This window comes from Panthera uncia, chromosome B4 (genome assembly GCF_023721935.1).
Source record: "Panthera uncia isolate 11264 chromosome B4, Puncia_PCG_1.0, whole genome shotgun sequence".
Lineage (NCBI taxonomy): Eukaryota > Metazoa > Chordata > Mammalia > Carnivora > Felidae > Panthera > Panthera uncia.
The window spans coordinates 14,099,371-14,116,174 of record NC_064809.1 but is presented as its reverse complement, the minus strand read 5'-3'; the positions used below and the strand labels follow the sequence as shown (position 1 = coordinate 14,116,174).

At 40.7% G+C, this 16,804-nt stretch overlaps 1 protein-coding gene across 2 annotated transcripts in view; it reads left to right on the top strand.

The window, feature by feature from the left end:
• ITGA8 (integrin subunit alpha 8) overlaps nt 1-16,804 on the top strand; it is a 188,653-nt gene that overhangs the window by 67,448 nt on the left and 104,401 nt on the right. For both annotated transcript variants that reach the window (XM_049624653.1, XM_049624654.1), the window contains exons 12-13: nt 7,167-7,372; nt 10,401-10,592. In XM_049624653.1, coding sequence (XP_049480610.1) covers nt 7,167-7,372; nt 10,401-10,592 — 398 coding nt within the window. The remainder of the gene's footprint in view (nt 1-7,166; nt 7,373-10,400; nt 10,593-16,804) is intronic.

Genomic DNA, 16,804 nt, shown 5'->3' with positions numbered 1-16,804 from the left:
CCAAACAGTGGTGTGCATGCTGGTTGGTAGTTGATATTATCAAGCCTGTGACTGTTTTGAAAATATAAACAAGCTGGTGAAATTAACTTTAGTTTAGTTATCTTAAGATAGCCAGAGCTATAAACTCTGCCAATGTAAACTGTTAGGAATTTCTGGACAAACTTAACAAAGGGAGACAGAATATTTCATCTTGAGCCTAAGCAAGCAAATTAGTTTTTTTTGTTTTTTTTTTTTCAACGTTTTTTATTTATTTTTGGGACAGAGAGAGACAGAGCATGAACAGGGGAGGGGCAGAGAGAGAGGGAGACACAGAACCGGAAGCAGGCTCCAGGCTCTGAGCCATCAGCCCAGAGCCCAACGCGGGGCTCGAACTCACGGACCGCGAGATCGTGACCCGGCTGAAGTCGGACGCTTAACCGACTGCGCCACCCAGGCACCCCAAATTAGTTTTTTTCTTACGGCTTTTGAAACTTACAATATTTAAACTATTTCAGAAACTTACAGAATTACAATTTAATCAATTGGGTTGTGTTTTCATCTCTGTGGGGCCTAAAGGAGTTCAATTTAAAGAGGTTTTAGCAGTTCGTTAACTTGAGAACATTTTAGAGAAGATGTATTTGAAAGGAATCAGCTTTGGGTAACTATGTTTTTGCCGTAGATTTAGTCCAAGTATGTTCTGTCACATGGGTTTTATCATTATGATTGACATAAGTAGAAAATCTGGAAAACTAAAGCAGAAAGAAGAAAATTGAAATTGATTTCTGTAATGTAAATGATAAGCAATGTTAGTTTTTGCCCACCATAAAACAATTCAGTTGATATCAGCTCTAGAATAGTGCCTGCTAATCTGCATTCTGCTAAATGACCACATTCAAAACATTAATCCTGGTAATTAATGTGCAATATCTACTATTGGGAAAAAAGAAACATAAAAAGTTCATATATTAAATCAACACAACACCATCTGACTCTGAAAACTTGAATCTAGATAGACTCTTCGTATTGAATATTCTCATTCGTGGGTTCTCTCTCTCTCTCTCTCTCTCTCAATGTATTTTTGCTTTGCTTTTCAGGAAAATAGTTATAGTGTCTCTGTCCCAAACAACATGTGAAGGATGAGAAATTGAGCCTTGCATTGTGTTATATTATCAGAGCGGATTTAAACATAAAGAGACACAAATAAAACCTGTGTATGCTACCCAGAGATTTGAAAGAAAATTGTGCTTAAACATTAGACATTTCGGATAAAGTGAAATTTAGTGTATATATCCTTCTATAAAGTGCCTTTACATAATAATTTAGGTCTCATACAAACCACCAACATGACCCAAACAGAAAGAGTGGATTTTAGTGAAAACTTCATCATTGATATTATTTCCTCATCATTAATTGTTTTAAGATAAAAAATACAGGCTGGGTGATATATACATATCATATATATATGATATATATCTCTATCTCTATAGCTTAGATATATATACGTGTATATATACGTGTATATGTATATATATGTGTACATGTATATATACGTATATAGATCTCTAAGAGAATATATATATCTTAGAATGGCACCCAGCCTATTACATAACTAGGTATTAGAAGGTCACTGAAAAATATCTTTACTAATAGATATTTTAAAACTTTAAACTTGAATTGGGGGGCATTTTCAAAACCAGGATTTGACAAAAACCAATTGTGAAATAGTCTAATAGCACACATAGCTTACTGCGATGGTTTTTTTCAGGGTTTTTTTGCCTTACAATCCATAATAAGAAATGCATTTGACATTGCAGCCCAGCACACTACACAACTGAAACAAAAATTACATGGAACAATATTTATTCTCATGTGATGTGTTCACTCTATTTGCTGTTGTTTTCTGTTTTGTTTTTAAAAATTGATTTTGCAATCCACTAATGTGTTGCCAACCAAGCTTTAAAAACACCAGCCTAAACGATAATATATATTGTGGCTCTTAAGCAGTATTGCTGTAATAAAATAATACACTAAGTGCAAAGTATTCTATAAAGCACATTGTACCAATTAAATCCAACACAGTTATTGTCTTTCAACCTTATGAGAAACACAATTATAAATGAAAAACAAATGTCTTCCTCTGTTTTTATGGCAATTTGAACATTTTAGAAGACTTACACTTAACTATCTAGGGAATATATTTCTAACAAAATAAATCAAGGTTGTCGTAATACTTCCAAGAATCCAAAGGTTCCATGGGTGTGCTAGTCTGTCGCAATGATGCGGTGAATAATTTCCCATTTCTAGAACTTGTGTCGGCAGGGAGAAAGGCACTGCACCAACCGTGCCAGTCCTGCATCATGTTGGCACCCTTGGGGGCCAATTTTATGGCTTGTTCCTTCTTTACAGAATGAGAAAATGGCCCCCACTCCATCTCTGCAGTAGAGACCAGTGACTCTGCCAATGTAGAGACATTTTTGAACCACAAGGCAGCAACACAATTAGGTGTTTAGCGAATGGCCCTGCCTACTGCCAATAATGATAACAGAAAGAGAAGCAACCACAGACCTGCGGGGGAAGATCAAGGCAATACCCCCAATCCCTGCTCTCCTCTGGTCTTGGAGCACAGCAGGATGGCAAGCAATGGGAATTGTTTTTTTTTAATCCATGTGCTTGTCCTATTTTTAAGAAGATGTTTTGGGGCACCTGAGTGGCTTAGTCGGTTAAGCATCTGACTTCAGCTCAGGTCATGACCTCACGGTTCGTGGGTTCGAGCCCCGTGTCGGGCTCTGTGCTGACAGCTTAGAGCTTGGAGCCTGCTTCCGATTCTGTATCTCCCTGGCTCCCTGCCCCTCCCCCACGCATGCTCTATCTCTCAAAAATAAATAAAAACCAGTTAAACAAAATTCTTTTTAACGTTTTACCTAAGTATAGTAATCCAACTTAGGTTTTGGAATGTGCGACCCAAATGAGAGCCATTCCTATTTACCCATCCCCCCACTCACCTCCAGAAGGGCACTTGTGATGAGCACAAGGTGATGTGCATACAGAATGTTGAGTCACTATGTTGTACACCTGAAACTAATATAACAATGTATGTTAACTCTACTGGAATTAAAATAAAGTTTTTAAAAAACAAAAGAAAAAATAATAGCCATTCCTCAGGTCTATCTATAACCGTCCTCACCCCCATCCACCCCCTCCCCACCCCTTCCTTCTTACAAGTCGGCCAAGTAACACTCAAGGTGCATCTTGCTTTTCCCTGCGATTGGTCTCCTGCTTGGGAGACAAGTAAGAGCCTATTCTTGAAGTAGCTGGGAGCCCCAGACTATCCCAGAGTTACATTTCACCTTGTTTCTGACTCCTACAAGGTAGGAGAGGGAGAGGGGAGATGCATTGTTCTTTTTTACCAAGAGCTCTTTCTGTTTACATTGCTATAATGTAAAAATATTGTGTATTCCCTCAACACCTAACCCAGTGCCTTCATGATACCTATCATTTATTAAACTACTATAGTATGACCTGTCTATATACGTGTGCACGCACATTTGGAAGGAGACGTACAGAGAGAGACAGAGACCGAGAGAGATCTTCAGTGATGTATCCAATGATGTAGCCTATTTCTACATTCACATTTTTGAGGAAATGTAACTTGTTCAATAGGGCACAGCTTGTTACTAAAAGAGCCGGCTTTTAAATCTAGATCAGGAGAACGTTAAAACTCATGCTTTTCCCATATCATGTGATTCAACTTACTTTTTCAATTATCTTTTTTTTTTTTTTGGTCTTATTTTTTTTAGAGCAGTTTGGGTTTATGGAAAAATTGAGTAGGAATTAAAGAGTCACATGTATTCTCTCTCCTCTCCACCCTCAGTTTCCACTGTTATTACCCTCTTGCATTGGTGTGGTACGTTTGTTACAATATTGTTACATTATTAACTAAAGTGCGCGGTTTACATTAGAGTTCACTCTTTGGGTTCTACGTTCTGTGAGTTTTGCCGAATGCATAATGTCACATATCCACCTACAGTATCGTACAAAATACTTTCATTGCCCCAAAAACACCCCGTGCTCTATCTAGTCCTTCCTCTCCCTCCCCTCACTCCTGCCAACTGCTACTCGTTTTTACTGTCTCTATAGTTTTGTCTTTTCCAGAATGTTATACACATGGAATCATACAGTATGAAGGCTTTTGAGACTAGCTTCTTTCACTTAGCAAAATGCATTTAAAGTTCCTCCCTGTCATTTTGTGGCTTAATAGTTCATTTCTTTTTATTGATGAGTAATATTCTGTTATATGATGTGCCACAGGTTATTAGTGCAACCAAGGATATCTTGGTTGCTTCCAATTTTTGGCAATTGGAAGTTTTGTTTTTTTTTCTGGACCTAAGTTTTTTCAATTCACATGCATGACCACCTAGGAGTGTGATGATTGTATCATATGGTAAACCTGTGCTTAGTTTTGTAAGAAACTGCCGTACCGCCTTCCAAAGCGGCTGTCCCATTTTTCGTCCTCACCGGCAATGAATGAGAGTTCCTGTCGCTCCTCACTCTTTTCCAGCATTTGGTGCTGTCAGTATTTTGGATGTTAGTCATTCTAATAGATTCGTAGCAGTATCTCATTTTTGTTTTAATTTCCAATTCTCTAATGATATTTGACATTGGGAATCTTTTTATGTGCTCTTTGCCATCCGTAAATCTTCTTTGATGATGTGTCTGTTCAAATCTTTTGCCCCATTTTTAATTGCGTTGTTTTCTTATTGCTCTATTATATATCATAAACATATAATATTGGTTATATATAACAACGATAACATATGTAATCTATTGTATATCCCATACATATAATATTGGTTATATATGACAATAATATATGCTATGTAATATATAATGGTATCATACTGTATGTTATTGTTATTATTATTGCTGTGATTTCATATTATTAAGTTTTAAGAATTCTTTGTATATTTTACTTTTCCCATTAAAATTTTGGCACCCCTCTAGCACGGAGCCCACCTGGATCGCTCTCTGTACCCTGACTCCACTCAGAGACACTGCTTTGGGCTCAGAGTACTGTCACCTGGAAAGCCTGCCTCTAGAGCCACCTGTCAGAATCCCACTCAGGTCTAAGGCCGTCTCCCCCATGAGCATTGCTCAACTCTCTCAAAGTACCAGCCCTCTCTCCTACCCAGGATCTCTAGGACTTCGTTTGGATTACTTGTGTGCTTTTTTCCACCCTGCCTTGCCTGTAGTTAAATGAGTGGCAATTTGATTTCACTTGTAAGTTAATTAGGACCGGGGTTGACCTAATTGTCGCTCTATTCCTTGAGTCATTTATCCCAATGTCTTAAATACAGTTGTTACACAGAATGTCTCTTGAACCTTGGTACTAGTTGACCACTGCAGGGAAGGCGAGAAGTTGAAGAGGCGGTCAGAGTGAAGTTGCAATGTCTTACGGATGCCTCCTATCTTAAAGGAGGATTTCTTTTTGGTTTTCAGTAACTGATCACCCTCATTCCTGCCTTTTAGATGAATGGTGATATTTTTAGTTTAGTTGGCAAGTTTCTGCATGTTGCCTAATCTATGTCAGCATAAAAACCAAAGGCAGATTTTTCTTTGGATTATTGCCTCTCCCAAGATCGGGGCATCTTCAGAGGTCATTAGTATAGATAACATTTTGAATTTTGGCTGACGTGACTTTTCCTAAGATTTCTAAAATAAAATAATGTATTCATGTGTTCTTAAAAACTGAAATAGTTTAGGTAGCTCTGTTGTACTCTTCTTCATGCCCATTGGCTCTGTGAAGGGAACACTTTTAACCACTTTTGTATTTTGTTCTCTTGGGGGGCTATATCTTTATCTCTAGATAATGCGCATAGGTATTTGTTTCTTGAATTTTTTTCAACCTTAAAAATTATCTGTTAATTTCCTGCTAGTGTATCTCCATTTACAAAGAATAACTATCAAGTCCTATTTGGGATGAAAATTTGTTTTCTATCTTTTTAGGTAGTACTATAACCCTCTCTGGTCTCTGCTTTATTTATTTTTGAGACAGAGAGAGACAGAGCATGAACGGGGGAGGGTCAGAGAGAGGGAGACACAGAATCTGAAACAGGCTCCAGGCTCTGAGCTGTCAGCACAGAGTCCTACATGGGGCTTGAACTCATGAACCGTGAGATCATGACCTGAGCTGAAGTCGGACGCTTAACCAAGCCACCCAGGCGTCCCCCCGCCTTTTTTTAAATTTTTTTTTAATGTTTATTTATTTTTGAGATACAGATAAAGACAGAGCATGAGTGGAAGAGGGGCACGGAGTGAGGGAAACACAAAATCCAAAGCAGGCTCCAGTCTCAGCTGTCAGCACAGAGCCCGACACGGGGCTCAAACTCATGGACCGCGAGATCATGACCCGAACCAAAGTCGGATGCTTAACTGACTGAGCCACCCAGGCGCCCCTCTGCTTTATTTAAGTGGAAGTAACAAGAGGAAAGAAGAAGGCAACATTTATGTTAAACCTTATTACTGCAAGAAAACTTCATAATTTATGTGAATCATTCTGTTGTTGTAGACAAACACTAATCCACTTTGAGAGAAACCCTTTTTAGGTCCTTTTGATATGTTTTGCTTGTCTAGCTACATTTTCTGGAAATGCACTAAAAATCTTTTGAAAAGGGTGAAGTATCTGGTTTTCTTAAAGTGGTCATTTGTAACACAGTCTAAAAGCCCAGCGTAACAAGTCTTCTTTTCCTATAACGTTCTATCCCATAGACATAACAAACGTTCTATCCCATAGACATAACAAAGCAATGAAAGAAACACGGTGATTGTAAAATGTACCTGGGGAAAGGAAAAATACCAATGGAAATGTACTAAGCTAGTTGGTTAAAAATGTATCCACTGGCGGGCGGGGGGCGGGGGGCGGGGGGGGGGCAGCACCTGGGTGGCTCAGTCGGTTGGGAGACCTCCCGACTTCAGCTCAGGTCATGATCTCATGGACTGCGGGTTCAAGCCCTGCATCGGGCTCTGTGCTGACAGCTCAGAGCCTGGAGCCCGCTTTGGATTCTGTGTCTCCCTGTCTTTTCCTCCCCCCACTTCACCCCATGTTCTATCAAAAATAAACATTAAAAAAATATGTCCCCCTGGAATCTCACGTCTGTCGGTGCTCTGACCTCTCTCTTTGTTCCCCGCAGAATGGATGATGTATTGATTGGGGCCCCTCTCTTCATGGAACGTGAATTTGAGACCAGCCCTAGGGAAGTAGGGCAAGTTTATCTGTATTTGCAAGTGAGTGCTCTTGTCTTCAGAGACCCACAGATCCTCGCGGGCACCGAGGTTTTCGGGAGATTCGGTAGTGCTGTGGCACACTTAGGAGACCTGAACCAAGATGGATACAATGGTAATTTATAGCAATACGTGGAATTGTTTATGTGTTGTAATTCATGTTACTGTTACATGAAGGAAACAATGACGTCTTAAAAGTATTTACAGCAGTGTAAATACAGGGTAAAGTTCTTATTATTGATTTTTTAAATTTTTAAATGTTTGTTTATTTTTGAGAGAGAGACAGAGCATGAGCGGGCAAGGGGGAGAGAGAGGGGGAGACACAGAATCTGAAGCAGGCTCCAGGCTCCAGGCTCCAAGCTATCAGCACAGAGCCTGACGCGGGTCTCGAGCCCGTAAACCGTGAGATCATGACGTGAGCCAAAGTCAGCCGCTTAACAGACTGAGCCACTCAGTGCGCCTATTATTGATTTTTTATGAACTATTAAAGAAATCTCAAGACAATTTAAAGTTAAGTTGTCATATATCAGCTCTAAATAAAGGCAGCTATTATTTTTTAAATTAATATTTGGAGTTAATGACTCAAAGAAAACTAAAGAATCTTCCATATGTACAGTCAAGACAAAGAAATGCATGCTGATATATGAAGAAGAATGATGCCTTGTGATTAACCCATTTGAGTTACATATAGGCTTTGCTGAATTTTAATTGGTCGGTAAATTTCAGCTTAAAGCAACTTCAGTGTTTGCAGTAGTGTTAAATTCTTGGTTTAGGATTATGATTCTTTAAAGTAGGAATTTATGAATCCCTTGCAAGTACCCTTTCCTCAGAAAAACATGCAAGCTCACACAAAGCTTGCTCGAATTTGCTCGAACAAAATAGCCTAGGGAGTGTTTGCATCAGATCAGTATTCATTAGTACCTTTGCCAAGGGGTATTGTAAGGTTAAGTTTTCTTTGAGAAAAAAGACATCCCAGAACTGTATGGTTACTAATTTTTAAAGTGCCATAAAACAAAAATGCATATTACAAGTTCATGTTTCCAGGAAAATAATAAAAAGAGAGACAAGTTTATCTTTAACTGATGAGCTGCTTTCAAAACCTGCCCTATCCCTGGGCACCACGCAAAATATATTTATTTTGCTACATTATCTGTTGAGTCATCCTTATCACCATATTTTCCTCTATGTATCTTTTTTTTTTTCTCAAACCCTTCGTGATATTTTTAAAAGGTAAGAGAAGCATTTTTAATGGCAGAAAGCGTGTTCTGCCTCTGATGTCACTGATGTATAAACTGGGTAAAATAGGGGCACCTGGGTGGCTTGGTCGGTTAAGTGACTGACTCTGCACAGGTCATGATCTCACGGTTCGTGAGTTCGAGCCCCGTCTTGGGCTCTGTGGCAACAGCGAGACTTGGAATTCTCTCTCTCCCTCTCTCTGCTCCTTCCCTGCTCATGCTGTGTGTGTGTGTGTGTGTGTGTGTGTGTGTGTGTGTGTGTGTGTGTCTCAAAATAAATAAACTTTTTTTAAGTGGGCAAAATAATGCCAGACTGGGATGAAACACAGGGCCGATGTGGATGGACCTAGAGGAAGTGAAAGAAGGGTCCCTTTGCACCTGCCACATGATGCGATCTTCATTTTCCACAACAATCTGAGATTTGGGATAGTTTATCCTTACCTGTTAAGTGAAGCTGGAATGATAATCCTTGTTATGTAGTCAAAATCCACTCACGATTTACTTAGTCTTGTCAAACTTAGGAGCAAAGAGAAATAAATGACAAAATGGGGATACATAATTGTCACCCGCCGTGGCGAGCTATTATGTTATTGTGTTATTGGTGCTCTTTTTTTATGTAAAACTAAATATTTGAGTGTTTTATGTTTTTTAAATTTATGTATTTATTTTGTGAGAAAGAGAGAGAGAATCCCAAGCAGGCTCCCGCTGTCAGCACAAAGCCTGAGGCGGGGCTCGATCCCACGAACCATGAGATCATGACCTGAGCAGAAATCAAGAGTTGGACGCTTAACCGACTGAGCCACCCAGGCGCCCCTTGTGTGTATTGTTTAGAACAATTCTGATGGACACAATGTGTGGAAGTTAACTTTCATTCAGTGCCATATTTAAGTGGGAGTCGAGTGGTAGGGTCCTTTCCGGGTTTCTCTGTATCCTCTACTGTAAAATGGGTCCTGCCTACCTCATGGGGCGATGTAATCATTACATTAGATAATCTCTGTGAAAGAGATTGTTTTTTTTCCTTTTAACAAGAAACTCGTAAGTACCCTGCAAAGGTGTCTCTCCTGTTCTACTCAGCCTAGTGATGGGACCCAGCCCTCCCTGTGGCTTGTTGCTAAGTTCCCATGTAGACCATCCTCTGCCTTGATCCTCCGATGGGCCAAGTGCTTTCCAACCTTCGACCTTTGCACACCAGTTCTTTCTGCCTGGAGCGCTCTCCCCTCCGATTTCACATGGTTGGTTTCATCTTGTCCTTAGATTTCCATTTCAACGTGAGCCTTAATGACACTTTGCCTGATCCCCTAATCTAAAAATAATAACCTGACAGAGCGCCTGGGTGGCTCAGTTGGTTAAGCAACCTACTCTTGATTTCAGCTCAGGCCATGATCTCACAGTTCGTGAGATCAAGCCCTGCGTTGGGCTCTGAGCTCACAGCATGGAGTCTGCTTGGGATTCTCTCTCTCCCTCTTTCTCTCCCCCTCTCACGCTCCCTCATGCTCTCTCTCTCTCAAAATAAATATTTTTAAAAAGATACGTAAAAATAACAACCGTTCTCCATCACATTAATATTTTTGGTTCTTCTGCATAGAGTTTGTCACTTTCCATATTTCCTTGATTGCTTCTTTATTCAAATTGTCTACTACCTGCGCTAGAATATGAATGTTCGAAAAGCAGCATCTGATTTGCTGTCACAACTGCTGCGTCCAACACATAGCAGTCGCTCGATAAATATTTGCAGGATGGATGAAAGGCAAACGAATAACTTATGGTTGCTGCAGTATTATGAAATTTTCATGGAAAAGCTTAATAAGCCCTTTGGATTTTACGTTACGGCTCTTCGACTGCACTTCATTCCACGTCTCAAACATTCTTCCTGACTTAAAAAATATGTTTATGTGTGTCCGTTTGTAGACATTGCCATCGGGGCACCCTTTGCAGGCAAGGATCAAAGAGGCAAAGTGCTCATTTACAATGGGAACAAGGATGGCTTACACACCAAGGCGTCCCAGATTCTGCAAGGATTGTGGGCCTCCCAGACCATCCCTTCTGGATTCGGCTTTACTCTCAGAGGAGATTCAGACATAGACAAGAATGATTACCCAGGTAAGGGTTTCTTTCTTTTCCCATGAGAGCCCACTTCCCAGAAGGAAGCCCGTTCTCGAGACAGTGCATCGTGTGAAAGTGGTTCCCCTCCTGAAGGGGAAGGCCAAGCTTACCCACAGATGGCCCCGGGCTTTTGTCCATGATTCCCAAGTGACAAAACAGGGAAGGCGGACAAAACAAACACTCCCCTTCCCGCCAAGAAACAATGTGAGAAAGGCAAGGTGGCTTTTGAAAACCCGCACCGGACGTAAAACTTTGTCAACCTTGCGACAAAAGTCTTCGTTTGAAACCCCTCAGTAAGCTGTTGTCTGTTGATGAAGACTTGCCTCAGGGCCAGCTAGAGCAATTTATTTTAACCCTGTAATTCCCTTTTGAGCTCATAGCTCCTGTTAATTAACTCATGAGCCTCAACATTTCTGTCATCAAGCTCATGCTTTTGGAGCATAAGTATTTTCTAGCCGTCCTTTGGGGTTTTTCAAAATAGATTGCGTATTTCAAAGTGAAGCAAAAGGAACTGGTTGATAAGAAAGATGGTAAACTGTTCTTGGTGACTTCACTCCGACTGAGGGCTCGTGGAAATTATACTGCCCAGCGAGATAATTCACGGTTTGTGCGTGCCGGAGGAAGGCACAGTTTGTCTTAAAGGATTGTTTTGGGAATCCCAGGGTTTTTAGCAGAGAGCATTAGCCTTCTTGGTTTTATGATGCAATTTTCATTTTTATGTTAGTTATTTTAAAACGGTTTCAACAAATACTTAGAAATTACTACTAGTTAACCAACAGCTTCAACTATTTATTAAAACCTGTCTCATTCCACCACGTTCACGCTAATTGGGTGCTTTCCATATGTCGAGGGTTTTTTTTTTCTGGTTTGGGGCAACATTCCAATACACTGACTGCCTAAACATACATAACTAATTCCATCCTTCCGTTTTCTCTTCCCCTCTGGCATCAGGCAAAAAGGATACTGTATCATCTTCTCATAAATTTGCCAGAAATCTTTCCTGGCACCACCAAAGACGTTCTAATGGGCTCAAAGCAGATTTAGTTTTATACCGTATACGAATACATCCTACCTCAGCAATTTCAAGAGCGTCTAGTTAAGTTTATTTTCTTAGGTTATACTATACTAATCAATGAGGTTAGTGGGGTTTTTTGGGGGGAGGAGGGTGTCATTCATAATCTATTCTATTTTAAATAATCCAAAAATTAGTCCCTTATGTGATTTCTTCCCAAAATATGTCAGGATGGTTCATGAAATTCAACTCATAGGCTGTAATCTTAGAAGAAGAGTTATTTTTGGAAAGCTATTGCTATTCATTATGCTTGTCATATTCTTACCTTAGTACCAGGGAACTTGACAGACAGGTGGCTGTACCTTCCGCCAGGTAAAGGAAATAAGGGATGTATTGAGCGCCTAGGAAGTTCATCAACTTTCTTTCAAGTCTCCTAAATAAAAGCCAGGAAGGAGAGGATCATAAGACAATTTTTATCTCAAGGAATATTTCTTCTGGGGGTGGGTGGAGGGTTGAGGGAGCGGGGAAAGAGGAGGCAGACAGGGAAGAGAGAAGCTAAAGTAGGCAGATGTTGGCAACTAGTCACCTCTTAATTATGTCTTCTTTTATCCCTTCTTAACAATCGGAAAAAGGTCATTTGAAGCCATTCGTTAACCGTACCTACTGAGGCTGATTCAATTAATACTAATTAATGAGGTTAATGCAGTCTGTGTATCTATCTGTAAAGTAAATGTCCTTCACTAAGGCAGGACCATTCATGCCACTAATTGGATTCTTATCCCTCGAGATGATCTCGAGGCGTTCGGTGTGCAACTGTACATCTTCTTAGTAGACTTGGGTTCTGGTCCCGGTTCTGCCTCTCGAATGGAAATGTGGATGTCTTGTGATTCATGATCCTAGAACATTTTCCTTGACCCCCATCTCTTTACAAAAGAATGACAGTCAAAGAATTCTTAGAGTGACGCCAAGTCCCCAGAGACCTGTGCAGAGGCAAAACCCTACTGGGGGGTAATAACTACATTCTCTTCACCACTACGATGGACTTGAAATCCACAGGCATAATTCAGGAATCAGTTGAGCAGATGTTCACTTAGATTCAAGACTTTCTCCTTTCCTGTCTCTGAGGCCACTCTTTCAAGGAAGGGAGTGGCAAAGGGCGTGCCTGTTGTCCAGGGACTAGGAAAGGGACATCCGGCCCAAATGCATCATCTGTTTTTACTAGCTTCTGCCTGAAGGATAATTCAGTCTCTCCTGGCCTTTCACGCAGTGCTCAAGTTTCTGTGGTTAATACCATGGCCTCTGTAGTGGCCACTGCTCGAAAGTTCCATGGGTCATGAATCCTTATTCTATTCTGGCCTCTTCTGGTCCGTTCTTAGCATGTGCTTCCATGCTATGGTTAGGACCCAGACATTTACAGGTTAGGTTTTCAGGTTTCTGAGATTGTTTATCCCCCTGGATTATTCCTTTAGCCATTGCTAAGTTATCACCAAGACACCTTATTACTCCAGCCTAATGGAGTTTTAGTCTTCTTAGGTTTTGCCTGGGAAATAGCAGTGTTCCCCCACCCTGAGGCTATTGGGTGGCATGCGTTCCAAATCCTATAGCTCATTTTATAAACTGTATGTCCTGGTCCCCCATGGTCTATCTTGTGATTTTTTTCTAAACCAGTTCTACCTGGAACTTACAAAGAAGTATAGTTTTCTTTCTCTTTGGGGTCCTGCTCTCCCAAATCAAAATTAATCTTCTTTCAGATTATGGTGCTCAGGTCACTCTCCAAGCCTAGAGTCAAACTCTCCAAAGTCAGAACCTCTGGGAGGGGGGTAGAGGTCAGACCAGAGTAACATGGGTAAGTCACTTGGGTGATTCCCATGTTCAACCCACCTGAGAACTAATGACATAGAACAAAGTTCACCCTTTAATGAGTATCGAATCAATGGGGCATCTTGTTAGAATACAGATTCTGATTCAGGTCAAGGGAGTGGGAAAGACTCCTCCTTTCTACCGCCTTCCCAAGTTATATCACTGCCTCACGGCTTCATACTACATCCTGAGTAGCAAGCTATTTTGACCTACGGAGTCTGAGATGAGGTTCTTACCCAGGACCTTACTGTGAGAAACAACGCTCTCAAGGCTTTGTGCTCAGTTCCCATGCCTACGGTAGTTGGATATGCAGTGTTCTCTTTTGGCAAGGACCCGTTCACTAAACTCTGCCATTCCATTTATTCTTTTCAAGTTGTCAAACTAACCCGAGGGTCTTTTCTCCAGGTCGCCTCTGTGTGGTTACGGCCATTGGGATGCATGGCCCTGATACATGCTCTGGCCTCATCTGGAAAAATTAAGGAAGGTCCATTGAAAATACTCAGTTTTTGTTTTTGTTTTTGTTTTTTTGTTTTTTTTGCATGCACTGCTCTACATCTCCTGGGAGTTATCTGTGCATTTAAAATGATGCCTCATTGGCTTCCATTTAAAATATAGGATCCATTTGTTAGGGATTGGCCCACCTTAACCTGGCTTAAGCCGTAGAGGGAGCCATTTATATTAAGGTTATAGGAATATCTCAAGGAAACCTAAAGACAGCAACTCTCCTAGGCCTCTGGATGGGACTGACTGAGATCCTGGATGGCCAAGACTTCCTTTATGCCTCTCTCTTACTTTTGCCTCTGCTTTTCTTTGCATATCTGCTTCTCTCTCTTCCCCTCTCTCTCTCACTCCCCTTCTCTCCCTCTCCCTGTCTGGACCACAGTTCTCTGAGCACATAGTGAAGTGTCAGCTCCAGGCTTTGCATGTTGCAATTTTATTCACTCAAAGAGACTGTCTACAATTCATCTCAGTCCCACATTGTAGGGAAGGGAATCTTATAGACTCTAAGGCAAAGGGTGACATCTTCCAAAGAAAGTAGGCGTTGACTTGGGGACTGGGCAAGTATGCCAGGGAATACACACCTTGATGCTCCTGTGAAACAAAACAAAACAAAATGGCCCTAGGAAATACGAAGGGAAGAAGATAATTGAAAACAAAAATCTTTTGTTATAAAAATTAAGTAATAAAAGTGGTTATTAATTGCTCATCGCTCTTTGTATGTTTGTTCCTTTTGTTTCAAGGTCCAAAAGAAAAATACGTAAAGAAATTCCTTCATTCAGTCAAAACATATGTATTAGTGGTTGCTATGTATTAGACATCGTGCTGGGGGGACAGTGGCAAGGCGTCCACTATCACTACCTTCCCAGAGCTGACATTCTAGGTGAGAAAGACAGTTGAATAATTACAATAAAGTGTGAGCATCGAAACACTGAAGGCTTTAAACGCTAAACCGGTTTTGGAACATAATAACATCTGAAAAAATTCAAGCATGGCTGCTGAACATTATGCTTATGAATTTTAAGTCTATTATGATAGAAGTATTGTTGGCCTTTGGAACTTCTGTAATGATTTGGTCTTCATTAAATGAATCAGCTGAGGAAGAACTATGAGCTCTGCGGTTCCTCAGATAGGCACCTCCACTCCCCCTGACAAACTTCCAGGAGCCAGGCTAACTCCATGATCAGGGCTACAAATTATATCCAGGTTGTGTCCAGCCAAGGGGCAGGTGAGGGCAGATTCATATACCAGGGAGTTCCCTCCCTGCAGGATGGGGCAGGGCCACCTTTTTAAATGCACACACAGGCATGGTGGGATCTCAGTGGCCCTCCATTCTAAATAGATCAGAAACAAAAATCCCAAAACTCTTCCCTCTGTCTACTTGGTCACCTGCAGAGTTCAGGTAAAGACAAGTGCCCAAGCAAACGGTAGATTTGACATTCTGCATTGAAATCAGCCAAACCCCTTGGAGTTGCTGTTAAATGGAACACACTTGAAAACCTGGGCTTACCCAAACTGATGGCTTCTGAAGGGGTAATTTATCCTATTCCGGAGGTGAACGCTTTTTACCTCATTTTAGGCACCAAGTGTTAGGAGCCGTGTCTGTGAGCAGAGCCGTGTTGGCTTCCCCTCGTCTTCACTGCCTGCCATGTACCCACTTCCAGGCACACTGCTATGAAACCTACCTGTGATAATGGCAGGCACACATGTTGCCCGTTCCTTAGATAGCGTGCTCTCTCTCTCTAAAGATAGATACGCTTTACATGTTTGTGATACGAGCCAGCTGCCTTTTGCAGGAAGAAAGAGTAAGGTTGATGGTGATGTTTGATGTGCTTTTCTTCGCGAATTACAGCTGTTTCACCTTCCGGACTGACGAAAAATCAGGTCACATAGTACCCGAAATAATCAAAAGCACAGACGTGCAAAAGGTGGCTTGATTTACTACTATGCCATCCACTGCATAGCAGAGAAATACAGTTCATATCCTCTGGAATATTATTTTTGAATATTTCTTATGCACACACATACATACACTCACACTTATATGTGCATATGTGTATATATGCATGCGTATTTTGTGTGTGTGTGTGTATGTGTACCCCAAGAGAGTTTATAGGGTAAGGTTAGATGATACTCCATATTTTTCTTTTTGGGAAACATCAGACCCTTAGAAAAATAACCTATTAAAGTTAGCAACATGTCTGGGAACAGGAGAAGGGAAATCAGACTGGCCAGGTTAAGATTCCCATCCATCATTGATGGGCTGTGTGGCAATGAACAAATTACTTGAGCTCTCTGAGTTTCTATTTCCTTATCTGAAATTATAAGGCTAATATTTCCTTCACTTGGTTGTGTGTGTTTGCAGTTTCTAAGTCTGGAAAAGGTGTTTACAAAATGTTGTGAAATGGCTTAGAACTAAAAAGGAAATCCATTTGATTGACATGAATACAAACAAAGCTAATTTACTTCACAGACATATTGGGCCACATAAAATGCTAAAAAGCTGCATTCTAGGATTCTGGAGATGGGCGAAATGGGTTTCAAACTTGACCCCACTGTTTCCTAGCTGTATAAAAGCAAAGGACAATTTCCTAACCTCTCTGAACTTCGATTTTCTTATCTGTGAAATTGGATATAATAAGTTGGTTTAAAGATAAAATGGCATTATTTATATACTGTGAAATGAGATGATGTGTTTAAGTTAAAATGAGATTAAATAGAACATAGTTTAATAAATGGCAGCTCTCCAATCAAGTTTTCTTTTTTTTTTTTTTTTTTTTTTTTGAGGGAGGGAGAGAGAAAGGGGGGGGGGGGGAGAGAGAGAGAGAGAGAGAGAGAG